This window comes from Gallus gallus, chromosome 20 (genome assembly GCF_016699485.2).
Source record: "Gallus gallus isolate bGalGal1 chromosome 20, bGalGal1.mat.broiler.GRCg7b, whole genome shotgun sequence".
Lineage (NCBI taxonomy): Eukaryota > Metazoa > Chordata > Aves > Galliformes > Phasianidae > Gallus > Gallus gallus.
This window is the reverse complement of record NC_052551.1, coordinates 5,228,413-5,242,062: the sequence shown is the minus strand read 5'-3', so window position 1 is coordinate 5,242,062 and position 13,650 is coordinate 5,228,413. Positions and strand designations below refer to the sequence as shown.

Sequence of the window (13,650 nt, the reverse complement as noted above, 5' to 3'; positions counted from 1 at the left end):
TCACAGTTCAGCATCTCACCTATTTTTGGGACAGGAAAGGATGAACGGAGTGAGATACGGACCTGACTCACCTGTGCTGCATGGACAGGGCAGTGCCGGGGGGCAGCCAGGTGAGCTTCATGCCAGGTCCCATAGGGAAGCTGCTTCCCATTCATCCCTTTTGAGGACCGGCAGGAAGCAGCCTGCTCCCAGGGCTCCTCAAATAGCCGAGTGCTGCGGGCACACCACTGTTTTGAGGGCAAAACCTGAGCAGTAGTGTGGCTGTGGGAGGAACAGAGGTGGTGACTGCTGTGCTCCCGGGCCCATCTGGCTGTGCAGTCTGAGAGCATTGCTCAGCTCTGGGGCCCTGCAGCTGCCCACTGCAGAGCCTGAGCCCCCCCGGCTCCAGAGACCATCTGCTTGGGGGAGGTGGAGGTATGCAGCGAGGTGTCTCCGTTGGACCTTTCCTTCTCCAAGCTGGAGGAACCACTTTTTAGACTTGCACAATCCTTCAGCGTCCGCAATGCTCCACGCTGAGGAATTTCAGCCTAATTTTACAACACGCAGAAGCCCTTCTGTTTGCCTGCTGCCTGCCTCTACCCCATCAGCTGTGCGGAGTGATCTGCCCCAGCGCTGCCCTCTCTCCTCCCTGGGCTCCTGTGAAGAAATCCCTGCTCCACGCTCCCCGAGCAGCAGCGGGGTGAGCTCTCCTAGCAGGCACAGTGCAGAGAAGGGCTCCAGGGTCAGGTTAGCAAAACCCCGCAGCCACCTCCGTGTGCCTGAGCTCAGCATCCCTCCTACATGAGAGCCCAGGAATTGCAGTATGCTGTGGCAGGGACCAGCACTGAGAACGGCTCCCACAGTCTCCAGTGAACAGCGGCATTGGGGCTGTTGTAGCCCAGGGTGGAAGCTGTGGGAATATGGTGCTTCTCCTCCTGGGCTCTCCAGAACCCTGCGGGGTTACTGCAGCACCCGAGCAGGACTCGCTGCAGCCCCCAGTTCCCTGCAAGAACGCAGGCTGCTTTTGCCTCCCAACCCACCTGGTTTCAATTTGCAGCCTGTGAGGCCGCAGGGGGGATGGGGCTGCAGCCAGCAGGGTCTGCAGCCTTCCCTGGGCTGCCCGCAGCACAGCTGGGCTGGCAGAGCAGATCCAGTTCCAAGCCGACTCACCCCTTCTGGTCCCATCAGTGCTCGTTGCCTCGGTTTCCCCCAGGGGAGAGGTGTGGGCTCAGCCCCCGTTGCGCTCTGCCCGCCCCGACACAGCACTCAGCAGTGTGGGATGGGGGGGTTCATCGGGGCAGGCTGCAGAAATCGAGATTCTTTACATGCTGTGTTGTTCCATGGATGCACATACAGCTCAACTCGGGCCTGCTGGGTCCGTCCCAGCCCCGCCATCCCTCAGCACTCTGTGGCTGTTGGGATCAGCAAGGCTCCAGGTCTCGCTATGGGGCTGAGCCCCTCTCCCAGGGCGCTCCTGCACAGCATCCTGCTCCTGGGGCAGGGCTGGGGCCCTCGCTGAAAGAACACACCGACGCCAACACTCAGTTAAGTTGTAGGAATTTATTTTAAATAACCTACAGTTGATTAAAAGGGAATTCATGATAAAAATAGAAGATACTTGTTGAGGAAAGGCTGCAGGAAATGGTCTTCGCACACACACTACGCTAACAATGCCTCTAAAACTAATGATTATAGCAAAAAAAGGTTTCACATTAAAATTCTGCTTTGTAATTTTTTAAAATTTTTTTACACAATTACAAAAGAAAACAAAAAATAAAAGCCCTAAAATCTTGATTCTGCTCCTGTTTGGACCGATGCTCATTGCCCTCGAAATTTTTGACCTGTGAAACTTCTTTATTACACAATAAAATCTTTCAAGTAAAAGAGAGGGGGAGCGGGGCTTAGAAAAAAAGGAGGGGGGGGGGGGGGGGAGGTAAAACAGTCTGACAAACCTAAAAGGAAATATTCTTGAAGTGTACAGAGCGCCCTCACAGCAAAGCGTGACGGGAACGGCATTCCCTGCCCATTCCGTTTGTGCTGGGATCCCACGGCCCCCCCGCATCAATGTGATCTTTAAGATCAAGAAGAAGGAAAGGAAACGGTTTAAATATTTTAAAATAATTAAAAGAAATAAAAATTCACATTTAAAAACAAAAAAAAAAGAGAGGAACACAGAAGCCAGGAGGGCCCGTCTGCATTTCCCGTCACGCTTTGCTCCCAGCGGATGCGGTGGATATTTGTCATTTATGTCCCAATGCCACGACCGTTCCAAGTGACAGTTAACAAAAATAATATCGGATACTTCCATGACTACAAGTGACAGCTGTAACAGGTGCGTTGGGTTCCTTAAATCGTATTTGTTAAGATTCTGAAATGGGGCGGGGGAAGGGCAGGGGGTTAAGGAGTCCATTTTCTATTAAAATATAGAAGTTATTGCAAAACCCTAACTGTAAAAACGCACCAATATAATTGGATTTTGTATACAGTAGCTAAAGATTCCCACGCTCTCAGTGTGATGGTGAATTTGCCTGGCGGAAGGTTGACAAATCCTCCATCCACTTTGCTCTGCCTCAAGAGAAAAACCACACAAACCAGACAGCTAGAATTTGGATCTCTGAAACATTTTTAAATAAGTTGTCCATAGGACAACTGGCTCAGCTCCTTTAGGATATTTCCAGGTTATGCTTTCTACAAGATGTTGGCTGTTTTATCCCATGCTCACTTGCCCCTTTTCTCCCCCCTCCCCAGCATCCAAGGACAAGTAAGGCTCACAGTTTATCAATCTTCCTAAAAACCAGGCTACTCCCCCTTTTATTCCCATAACATTCATCTCATTAAAAACAGGTTAAAACTCATAGTCTTCCTCTGCCATGTCGATAGCCCAGGCGAATTTCTCTCGCTGGGTTTTGTTATATATCTTCTCTATAGGAATTCCCCACTTCTTACACCTGCAGAAAAAGAGATGCTGTTAAGTGTCAGCCCAGCACAGGCTCTCAAACCCTTGTGGTGCAGCAGAACTCTCCCCAGCTCTTCCTTAGCTCAGCTCCATCACAGGACACGCAGCCACCAGGCAAGACCAGCCTCCCATTGCTGCACCCTGCACGTTTAACCCATCGCCTCCCAGCACAGTGCTGGCTATGACTGGCGTGTGGCACCTGGCCTAAGAGATCCATTGAGAACTTCTCCAAACCACGTGAAGACAGAAGGGAAGGCCATAAAGAGGCAGACCTCCCTGACAGCACAGGGGCACTGCTCTTAGCCACAGCCCTTGCCTACAGGCTGTGGAATTACATGCACGTGAAGGAGCAGTTCTGCACAGCCCAGGGCAGACACTTACCAAGCGACAGAGATCCTAGGATCCAGATAGTTGAGTTTGGAGGTGCTCAAGGCGATCTGCTTGTTCTCCTCCCTATCTGTAGCCTGAACCTCCAGCTTCATCAGCTGCTCCTCAATCCTCTGCACTGCTTTCTTCTTGCTCTCCACTGCCCTGGGGTGGGGGAGGAAAAAATAGTTAATGCCTAATGCCCTGCTGGGCTTCAGACAGCAGCGCTGTGGGAAGGCAAAGGGACTCTGCTCCATGTAAGCAATGCCACCAGCCTCAAAAGGCAGTTGTGTCAGCACAGATGGTGACACAAAACACTCAGCACATGCAATTAAGAACTGACATTTTGAAAGATGCAGCACAGAAATCCTAAGCAGTAGTTTTGTTTTAAAGGGTTGGAAGCAACAGCCTCAACTACACTGATGCTACACCCACTTTAAAACCAACCCACCTATCCCTTTGTAATAGTCATGTTGTGATTCTGCCTTCAGAGCTCCCTTAACCCAGCAGCCCTCTGACTACTCTGCAGAGCACAGATGGCTTGAAGGCCATTTCTTCATGCATAGAAGAAAGAGGGGATAAGAAAGCTTGAGAAAGTCTTCCCAAATCAATTGGATCACAGGCTGGGGAAACAGAACAGAGGGCTGAAGCACCCATTTCGAGCTCGAGGTACTGGGAGCATTGCACAGCCTAGTAGTACCAGCCTTACTTTTTAGACTTCTCATCCCTCCGGACCTTGGCATCAGCTTTGGCGCTTTTCAGTTCTCTCCTGGCATCAGCTAACTGCTCCTTCTTGGCATCGATCTAGGAGAGGCAAAACCAGAGGGCGGCACTGTCAACAAGCTGCAGACAACTGTGGCAGTTACCCCTGGGCAGCATGACCAAAGGAGTGAGTTTGTGACCAAGTTCAGGATTTATCAGCACTCAGGTGCACTTCTGCAGAACAACTAGGCCACTAGCTTTTCAGTTTGCTGCAAACCCTGTTGTGGTGAGAAGTTTCTCTTGGAAAACAGGGTTCCAGTCATTGCCAAAGGCAAGGTGGCGTGCTGGCAGAAAGCTCCTGGAAGCTTTCTAATAAAGCTACAACGAAGCAGGGAAAGGGACCTGCCAACAGCCCATCTAGGCAGCTTGCCTATCTTTAATGTATCCCACCAGTACCAGTTCTGAAAGTACCATGGAAGAACGATCCCTTTTCCCTCAGCAGGGATCTGTTCTTGCCCCCAAATCTTTCTAGCTGAAAAGTATTAAGGCTTCAAGCAGTTCTCCACTGGTAAATTTAGGATTCAGGGAGATTTAGCATTATGCAGCCCCTTCAGCCAGTCCCCTTAAACATCCCCCCGGCTCTACAATCTAGGGTGAAGGCAGCCATGTTAGGTGTTACAGAAGCAGGGGTCACTGCAGTGCAAACCAGAAGTCCTGATTGTGAAGGTTATTCTAAAGCCAGACCAGAAGCAGACTTAACCCCTTTGGACCTCATGACCTCCACCAGAAACAACTTGCAAAGGAAGAGGTCAAGTCAGAGAGGCACAATGTGTCACATACACAGCCTGCACTGACAGTGGCCTGGGATTCACACAGCTGGAGCAGATGCCCACTCTGGGTTCTTTAGAGGATACAAATCAGAGCTAGGCTGCTGCTCTGAAATTTTGATGGCAGCAGAATTCACTGTCTGATCAGCAACAGGATAAAGGGTCTGGTCATGGTCTTTATGAGTGTAAGAGTACTACAGCTGAAAGGTGGCCCTTTCAGCACAACACTGTGCTTCTAGAGTCTGCCTCTCCAAGCGGGCCCACCTGATGCAGCACTAACCAATTCCTGACAAGGAAAAACAGGCTCTGCTTCCATTTCACCTCAAGTGAAAGGAAACATGACTCCTGGGATGCAGCACTTGGAGCCCTGCCCCAACCCAAGGGGCTGGGGGGTACCTTGCTCTGCAGGTTCATCATGGACTTCTCAAAGGTCTTCGGTGGAGCCCTCTGGTGGTTACACAAAATGGCAACCGCTCTGTTGGCACGGTTATAGGAAAGGATCTTCGCTGGGATGTTATCATCCGCTGCAAAGTAAAAGAAAGTGGTGAATAACTCGCATTCTACAGGGCTGAGCAGCCCCAATCAGCACTGCCCAACAACTCTACAAAAGCTCACAATCACTGCAGGAATGACCTTGCCCTCTGACGGGACAGTCTCAATGCTGCACTCTAATCAAAGTGCTAAGAGCCTGACCACTTCCATTCCAAACCTTAACTCTTTCAACAGCAACAAAGACAATGTTTGTCTCTCAAGAGAGAGGGGAAGCACAACCGTGCTCAATAGCAGAGTACTGCTCAAGGCACTGTTGGACTTCAGTTTTCTCCAACATGTCCACTTTGTAAAGCTGTTGAAGTGCAAGCTAGCAGTTCTCAGAGTGTCTGTGAATGAGCAGCCAAGAAACAAGGGGCTGTTTACAGAGACTGCCTGTCACCTATGGCATTTTACAGTTAACAGGAAAGAAGTGGAGATTTGGTAAAGGCCAGGCATAGCCGAGCAGGCAAACTGTAGTGTGCTCACAGATGAGCTCTGCACTGCCCCAGCATTGGGCTGTTCAAGCACTTCCACACTAGGAGAACAGCAACCAGGGAGTGGCAGGCAGATAGAAGGTTAAGCCATGCCTGTACTGCAGGATGGGAACTGTCCCCTCAAAGCTGCAAGGACAGGACTTACGGTTAGTGAGCTCCTTGAGCTGCTGCTGTAGCGTGATGGAGGCATTGTAAGTACGGAATACCTTGGCTGTCAGTCCCTCCATAAGGTCTTGAAGATGTTTATTTAAGATACTGGTCTAAGGAAGCAGAAAGGAGAAAATAGAATTAGAATTGACTACAGTACTGACATCTCTGGACACATCGGCGATGATGACACAGCTCATGGTGGAAGCATAGCTCACATACTTGGACCTGATGCCCAATGGCCAAAACATCACTGAAGCCACAAGAAAAGTGAACAAAGAACTGGTAAGTATTAGACTAGTATCAAACACCATGAATGGTCAAAGAACTTTTTCTTCACTGTGGAGGTTTTGGTTCCCAGCAGGTGGAAACATGCCTATCCCATCCCAGGGAGTGTGCTTAAATCACCACAGTGCTCCCATAAAGCCAAGTGTGTTAGAGATGGCTTCTGAAAGTCTGTCAACTCACAATCGTCTTTTCCAAACTGTGAAAAAACCTATCCAAGTCAGAGCCAGCCAGGCTCTCCAGAGTAAAAGCCCATCGCTTCAGGAACCTGCAGCCACAGTGAACAATACAGACAACAGATTGAGACTCTCACTCAGGTCTCTGAGGCCAGCTCTGGGAAATAAAAAGACAACCTGCCACTGAAACCATTTTTGGAACAGAGCAGCTGTTACTGCCTAGTGCAGAGTGAGCCTGTTTAGGGTCCTCTACTACCATTCCCTCCCAAATAACTATGTGCTTACATTGAGGCGGTCAAAAAGGTCATCCTCAGGCTGCTTGTTCTCCATGAACAGCTGAAGATTCTTAAAAACCTGTAAGAAAAGAAAACCCACACCTTAAGGCACCACGACTGGACAGTGCTGGAGAGCAGTAATACGCGAGGAAGTAACACTGCCAAGATGCCATTTAGACTGTTTTCAGGCAATGGTGACAATGCTGGGCACAACTTCCTAATAGGCAAAGAACCATCTCTTAAGACAATGTTTGTGCTTAAAGTTCTGCCCCAGCAACAGGAGTCCTGGGCATTTAATGCTCTTTATCCTTTTTTTCTTTTTGATCCAGATTGCAGGAGACTCGATTCTGCTCTGCTTAGCTGCCTAACTGAGGAGACCTCAAAGCTACCACCTGCTCCCCTTTCTCTCAATAATTATTCCAACCAGAGAGACCTCTGAGCCATTTCCCACAGAGTAAAGCTACCAAAACCCCATCCCTTTGCACTGCAGCATTAGATGTTTCATCCAATCCCATCTTAAACAAGTCTCGTTGGGATGGGAAAACAATTGAAGCCTTTTTGATTATACAGAGACCACTAATCCCAGCTCTGTGTACTCCAAATCCCCAGTTTCCAGCTTCTCATCAACACACATTATTCCTCTATAGATACCTTATACTGAGAGATTTCTAGTTCCACAATAATCAATTCCCCATCGTAATCTCTGAAGAAGAGACACGAAGGGAGACCAACACCAGTACATTTAAACTGAAAAATGTTCTCTTCTTTAAACAAGGGAGTAAGAACTGTAGCATATGCTGATTTCTATAGCAGCCATAGTTTGTGGTTCTTTTTCTCCCTTTTTTTTTTTTTTTGCCAAGAGGTCAATATTTACTGCAGTTTGTCATTACAATTAATCTAGTACTATGTGTGTGTTATCCAACATGCTGTGCTGACTGCAGAGGTGTGGGCCAGATACAAGGTTTGATTACATCTACAAAACCAACGTCTTTCTGGACAGCGCCCTCCAGCTCAAACTGCTGGACGGGGATTTATTCTGGAATAAGGCCAAGATCACAACAGATGTGAAACTGGTAGATAACAAAGAAATAAAGGAAGAAACGCTGCCCAGGAAAGTTTTGGCTGGTAGGTACCAACCAAAAGTGCTGCCAATAAGAAGGGAAGAACACTAACTAATTTGTTTTCTGGCTTGCTGTATTTGACCGAGGACAAAGCACCCTATTATTGCCAATAAGACTGTGCACTGACCACATTTTTCTGCAGTTCAGTCTGTGTGCATGTTTGAGGAGATACCTTACCCTCTTCTCAACAGGGACTTTGTTGTAGTATCGGATGGAGTCCTTCCCGAGGAAGTCAAACTCAACCACGTATTCCTGGCCATCCAGCTCAGGATGCAGCTTGATATGTTCTACTCTCAGAGAGCAGCAGCCCACGGTGTCAGCTGTCTCCCCTTCTTCTTTTTCATTACCAGCTCTCAGGGCAAGCTACATTTATAACAAGACAGGAGAGGGAAGCATTTCAAACCATCCCAGTAAAGGATAGATGCTAGAAGCTTTCAGACTATAACGGGGCTATAATCACGAGTGTCCATGGTAGGAGGAGGAGAAAATGCATGAGTGGAAAAAAACAAAACTTAGAAAATTTTCAAAAGCTTCCTAGGTTTTCCTGAAATCAGTTCTAAATAATTCTAAAGCCAAAAATCTTCTTCCAATCTATCAAAACCTCTCTTTTAAAAATGTTGATTTCAAAACGTTTGACGTTTAAAAAAAATCTGAGATCCAGGTGAACTCAGCCTGACACAGAATCAAGAAGTTCATAGTGATACATCTTCTGATTCTACCTTCTCACCACATGCTAAAGAAACTAACTTCAAACATATATGATATTTTCTTTAGGTTATTAAAGTAACCCAAAGGCTACATTTGGCTGCATAAAAATGTATTTAACTGTCCCGGCTAATCCAATTTCTGATTGTTCAAGAAGAACTTTTAATAGTCATGTGAAAACACAATTATTCAAACAAAAGTTCCCTGATTTGCATCAAACTATTCTGAACGGGAACTATTAATTTGGCTGGTCAAAATATCATATAGTAGCTGGCAACAGCTCTATGAGAGCAGGCTTTAAATAGCACCAAGTGATTCAATGTAACTTCAGTTTTCTTTATGCTATGGTGAGAAATTGAGCATAATTATGAAACCTCATGACTATGAGGTCAGCTGAAGAGTTGACAAAGTAGCAAAAATTCCCAGCAGGAAAAAACTGAAACAGCTGGAGACAAAAGGTCCACAAAGCTCCCAGTAATCCAATTGGGAGATTCAGGGACCCAGCTGTGAATTTTGCCTGAGCTAAAACAATGCTGCCTGAAATAACCATGGTCAGTACAATGGTTTATTGCTCTTGATTTCCAAGTAATGGGAAAGGAAAAGGAGATGGAGGCCTGAGCACCAGGAAGTCTCAGGATGCCTTGATAACTGGGCTCAATTCGGCCTTAGGAACAGACACACGGCAGTCCTGGGTATCCCCAACAGGGCAGGAAGGGTAGCAGTGTGCTGGGGGTGAGCCTTACCTTATCAATGAAGTACAGTGCCACAGCCCTCTGCCGTACTTTCATCTCTTTGGATTTCCAATCTTCTCTGTATTGATTTCGGATTTTATCTACGCACTTCTTCAACCTCCGGGCTGTCTCATACTTTTGCCAGTCCTTCTCACCCTGAGAAATTCAAATACAGTCAGCATCAGAAAGCAGGCAGAGAACCAGCTCCAATCTGCTTCTCATGGCATTACAAGTATGAGGAGCAAATAGTTTCCCTGTACAAAAACACTGAGATTTCACTGCTAACGCAGCTCAGCTCCAAACTGTGCTGCCAGGCAGCTGTAAGCAATTCAGATTTCCAGGATATTAAATGCTTGTACGGAAGCAACCATAAAGACACCAGAGACATTATGTCTTCCATGCTTCTCAATATATGAATGGTTTCCTCTACTTTACTCAGATAACACTTAGATTCTTTCAGCTGTGTAATTAAGCATCCATAAAATGTAAAGGCAATATCACTTGTTCATCAGTACTATTATATATTGAAGCCATGGCAAAAAGAGGGCATGAATTCACATAGAACAAAGATTTCCTCCATACTTGTAGGACACACATCTTTCCAATCCAGGAAAAAATCCCTTAACATGATTTCCTGAGAAGAACTGAAAATCTAACCCCTGAATCGAAGACTACTTCTCTTTCAACAGGCTTTTATGGAACGAATCCATTGTCCAGTTATTTGCTCCCACAGCACAGTTTGTTTTCCTTCAGTCATGAGCTCGTCATCTTCTCAGCCAGTAACGCAGCCACATTTTTTATTTTAGGATTGACTTAGGGCCAGAAGAGGATAAAATACCCACCAGGGCAAGTTTGCTCTTGACTAAATTATTTCCTTTTCAGCTTATAAAAAGGATTCCTATCAGCAACGGCACAATGCTTTTCAAAATATATATTTTTTAGATTTCATCTGCCATCCTATGCTGCGATTGCATTCTCCCATTTTTTTTTTCCAAGGGAGACCAGAAATACATGTACTTCTTACTTCTCTCCCAGCCAACAGCTACATTTGCATCATGGAGACATGACCAGTAATTTTTTTTTTTTTCATTTTTTCAACTATTTTTTTTACCTTAATTCTTGAGCTAGGGTTCAACATTATGTATTTGATAGAGCCTTGGATGTTCTCTGTCCATGACACTAGCCAGGTAACCTTGTTATCATGCCGGACCTCCTTCCATTTGTGTCCTGGTGGAGGGGGAGGGACCTTGGAATCCCTGCACAGAATTAGAGTGGATTAGTTAGTAAATGAAAACAATTCAAAGATATTTTAGACATCGAAATGCTTTTAGTAATGGATACCATCACACAAAGGAAGCACAAGTAGAGGAACCGAGGCAAAGTAACTACAAATGTTCACAAGTAGGAAATCAAGTGAATCAAAGAGCATAGTCAAAGATAAAAGTAATTGCTATCAGTGGAACATGCATTCCTAGAAAGAACTTTCATTTGTTGACAGTGCAATAGAACAGATGCTTATCAGGGCAGGACTAAAGAAAGGCCCATGAAGATAAGGAGCACATGTACTTCTACACGATAAATATCAGCCTATTCAGGATTTTAGAAAAGACACCATCCGAACTACAAAAGGTGCAAAACACCCAATGCTCACTTGCTGCAGTTAATGATGATGTCTTCTGGCATGATGCGTCTCTTCAACATGCCCATTTTGGGATGGTTCCCCCGGCCTCGGAAGAGACCCGGAGGTTCGATCTTAAAGTTAGCAATCCTCTCTTTGTGGTTGTCCATCACACAGTAACCATATTCCTTCAATAGCCGCTCATTCTCCTCTTTGATTTTCTAGAAAGAGCAAAAGCATAAATCAAACAGTATGCCCAGCACCACATATCCCTGCATTCCAAGGCTTAGAACATCTTGATATTTGCATTACAGTAACATGGAAGACCAACTCAAAGCCAGATTCTCATCGTGCCAACGCTGCACACACAGGGCAGCAGCCTGCCCAGATAAATATTCACAACAAACAAGCAGCAAAACAAGCAGGAGAAAGGGCGAGAATGTACAAAAAGGCTTAAAACTTGTACTTGAGGGAACAGATTAGGGCTGGTGAAGGTGACTATTTTTCACAACAGAAGCCATCACATAACACAGCTACAGAGGTTGTCTAAGTACAAGAGCCCCATTACAGTACTGATGATTTATATTCACTCCCCAGAATAAGCATATGACATCTACTGGATGTTACATTTTGTTGTTAATGTAGAAAACGTCCAGCCTTCTGTGTTTGAACTCAGCATCAGAAAGCAAGCAGAGGAACATCTCCAGCCTGCTACTGGAGGCATGTCAGGCCTGTGTCAGCAAATGGTCTCAAAGGCAGAACACGGTCTCCTAACTAAGAATGTGCTGAGATTTCACTGCATATTTCTTTGCTTGAACTCTAATAACATGGAAGGAAAAGCTGGAAAAAATACAAACATTGCAGCCCAAAATAAACTGACCCACAGACAGCACTGATGTGCCAACTATGAAACTTAGCAGTAAAATCCACTTCTGCTCCATTCTAAGTAATAATTACTAAGGCTGGGAACTGGGAAAGACTCACTCAATGTTTACTGAACTGAAACAGCAATATGACATGAGCTCTCTAATTTGGCAGGACTCCTCTAACTCCAAGGGCCATACTTCTTCAAACTACCTTTCAGAATTACTGTTGCATTGCAAAGGATCAACTGAGAATTTGGAGATGAGTTTCCAACTTTTATTTGTAGTATCTCAGTCATTCAAAATAAAACAAGCAAAACACTAGTCTTCTCCTTACAAGCTACTGTAGCTATGCTACTGAAAATAAAATTGCATTTTTAGTTGGAAGACAGCATTAAAGAGACCTGTTCTGACTATATTTTATTCACTACTGTCATGGCTGCCTCCCTTCCACTATCCCTGATTTTTCCCCTCCAAACCTAAGGACATACTAAAATAAAAATTAATCCTTAATTGAACAGCTATTGCTCATTGCTGGCTATGGACCAAGGCTCCCATTGACATAACACCTCTGATTCCCATCATTTACTTAAGCAAGATCAAGAGCCTTAACCCTACCAATATCATTTCGATGAAGGTTCAGCTGTAAACACAGTGCTTTGTGCTACCTGAGCTGCAGAGAAAATATTCCTGCAATTAATACGAAAGTTAATATTTTGAAAGCTAGTGAACATTGGCAAAGTGAGTAGACAGATAATTACACAAAGATGCTGACAAGTCAGCATCAACAATTCCAGATCCCCTCTGGTACCTGTTTCTCCTCCTTGGACATCTGTTTCCTAGCTTCCGTCTGAGCTTTGAAATACTGGCTCATGTGGGTGAAGTCACACTTGCTGAGGCTGGTGATTGTGCTCTTCTCTTCAGAGGTCATTTCCTAGCAGAAAGAAAGCAGTGCTTTACCTTTTCATATGAGATAATAGAGCTTATCCTACCCTTGACAGTTTCAACAGGGACTACAGATAGATAGGTTCTCACAATAAGCCCCCAGGAATCCTCAAATTCTTGCACATGCTGATTCCAGCTAAGGTCAAACAAAGACAAAAGAAAAAGAAATAGAGCGCATGCAACGTTGGCCCTCCAGTGGTCTGATCTGTGTGAGCACCGGGAGATGCTGCACCACCTTGCAAAGTCTCTCAGTCGAACAGCTGCTGGGGCTGTTGAAAGTAAAATCCAGCAGCTTGTCTAGGAGAACTGTCAGATGATCCATAGGTTTATCTTGCAGCTAACAAGTTCACTGAGGACGTTCTGGATTCTTGGTCTTTGGAAAGGGCTTCCTACTGCTATAAAGAATGCTCTCTACAGTCAGATCAGCTATACCCTTCAAGCCGCAACAGGCAAATTTGGTTTGGAGAAGTCTGACTTTATCAGTTTAAAAACATATATAAAATAAAATATAGATTTATTTCCTGGTGAAACCACAGGATACTCTGGAAACTGCACTTTCAGTTGCCTATAGCTAACTCTCCTGTGCGTGGAATATCAGCCCCTTTCCATTGCCTAGCACTGAGGGGACACCAGCTATGCCTGCAGTCATCACAGCCCAGGATTACATGCATACCTTTCTCCAGTCCTTAAAAAAGTTTTTCCTGAAGATCTCCTTCGTAGTGTATTCATGGTCGAGCATTTTTGCAAAGAACGTGGCAACTTCTTCTGCTTTGGTGCTCAGCTTCATGACTTTACCTACAAAGAAAGTTTTTTAAAGCACGTGGTTTCCTCTGGAATTTAAACATTAAAAAAAGAAAGCAAGAGAGTCTGATGTGAAACAAGTCAGAGATGCAGGGCAGGAAGGGGAAAAGGCCTCCTGCAGGAAACCC

The 13,650-nt window shown here is 45.5% G+C and overlaps 1 protein-coding gene across 2 annotated transcripts in view; it reads right to left on the bottom strand.

The window, feature by feature from the left end:
• Positions 1-1,524: 1,524 nt before the first annotated feature.
• TOP1 (DNA topoisomerase I) overlaps positions 1,525-13,650 on the bottom strand; it is a 62,350-nt gene continuing 50,224 nt past the window's right edge. For both annotated transcript variants that reach the window (NM_205110.2, XM_046902798.1), the window contains 12 exons: positions 13,395-13,516; positions 12,588-12,710; positions 10,947-11,134; positions 10,407-10,551; positions 9,308-9,451; positions 8,037-8,222; positions 6,749-6,817; positions 6,001-6,115; positions 5,227-5,354; positions 4,011-4,105; positions 3,317-3,466; positions 1,525-2,927 (listed from right to left, as the gene is read on the bottom strand). In NM_205110.2, the coding sequence (NP_990441.1) occupies positions 2,825-2,927; positions 3,317-3,466; positions 4,011-4,105; positions 5,227-5,354; positions 6,001-6,115; positions 6,749-6,817; positions 8,037-8,222; positions 9,308-9,451; positions 10,407-10,551; positions 10,947-11,134; positions 12,588-12,710; positions 13,395-13,516 (1,568 nt within the window). In that variant the 3' untranslated portion in view covers positions 1,525-2,824. The remainder of the gene's footprint in view (positions 2,928-3,316; positions 3,467-4,010; positions 4,106-5,226; positions 5,355-6,000; positions 6,116-6,748; positions 6,818-8,036; positions 8,223-9,307; positions 9,452-10,406; positions 10,552-10,946; positions 11,135-12,587; positions 12,711-13,394; positions 13,517-13,650) is intronic.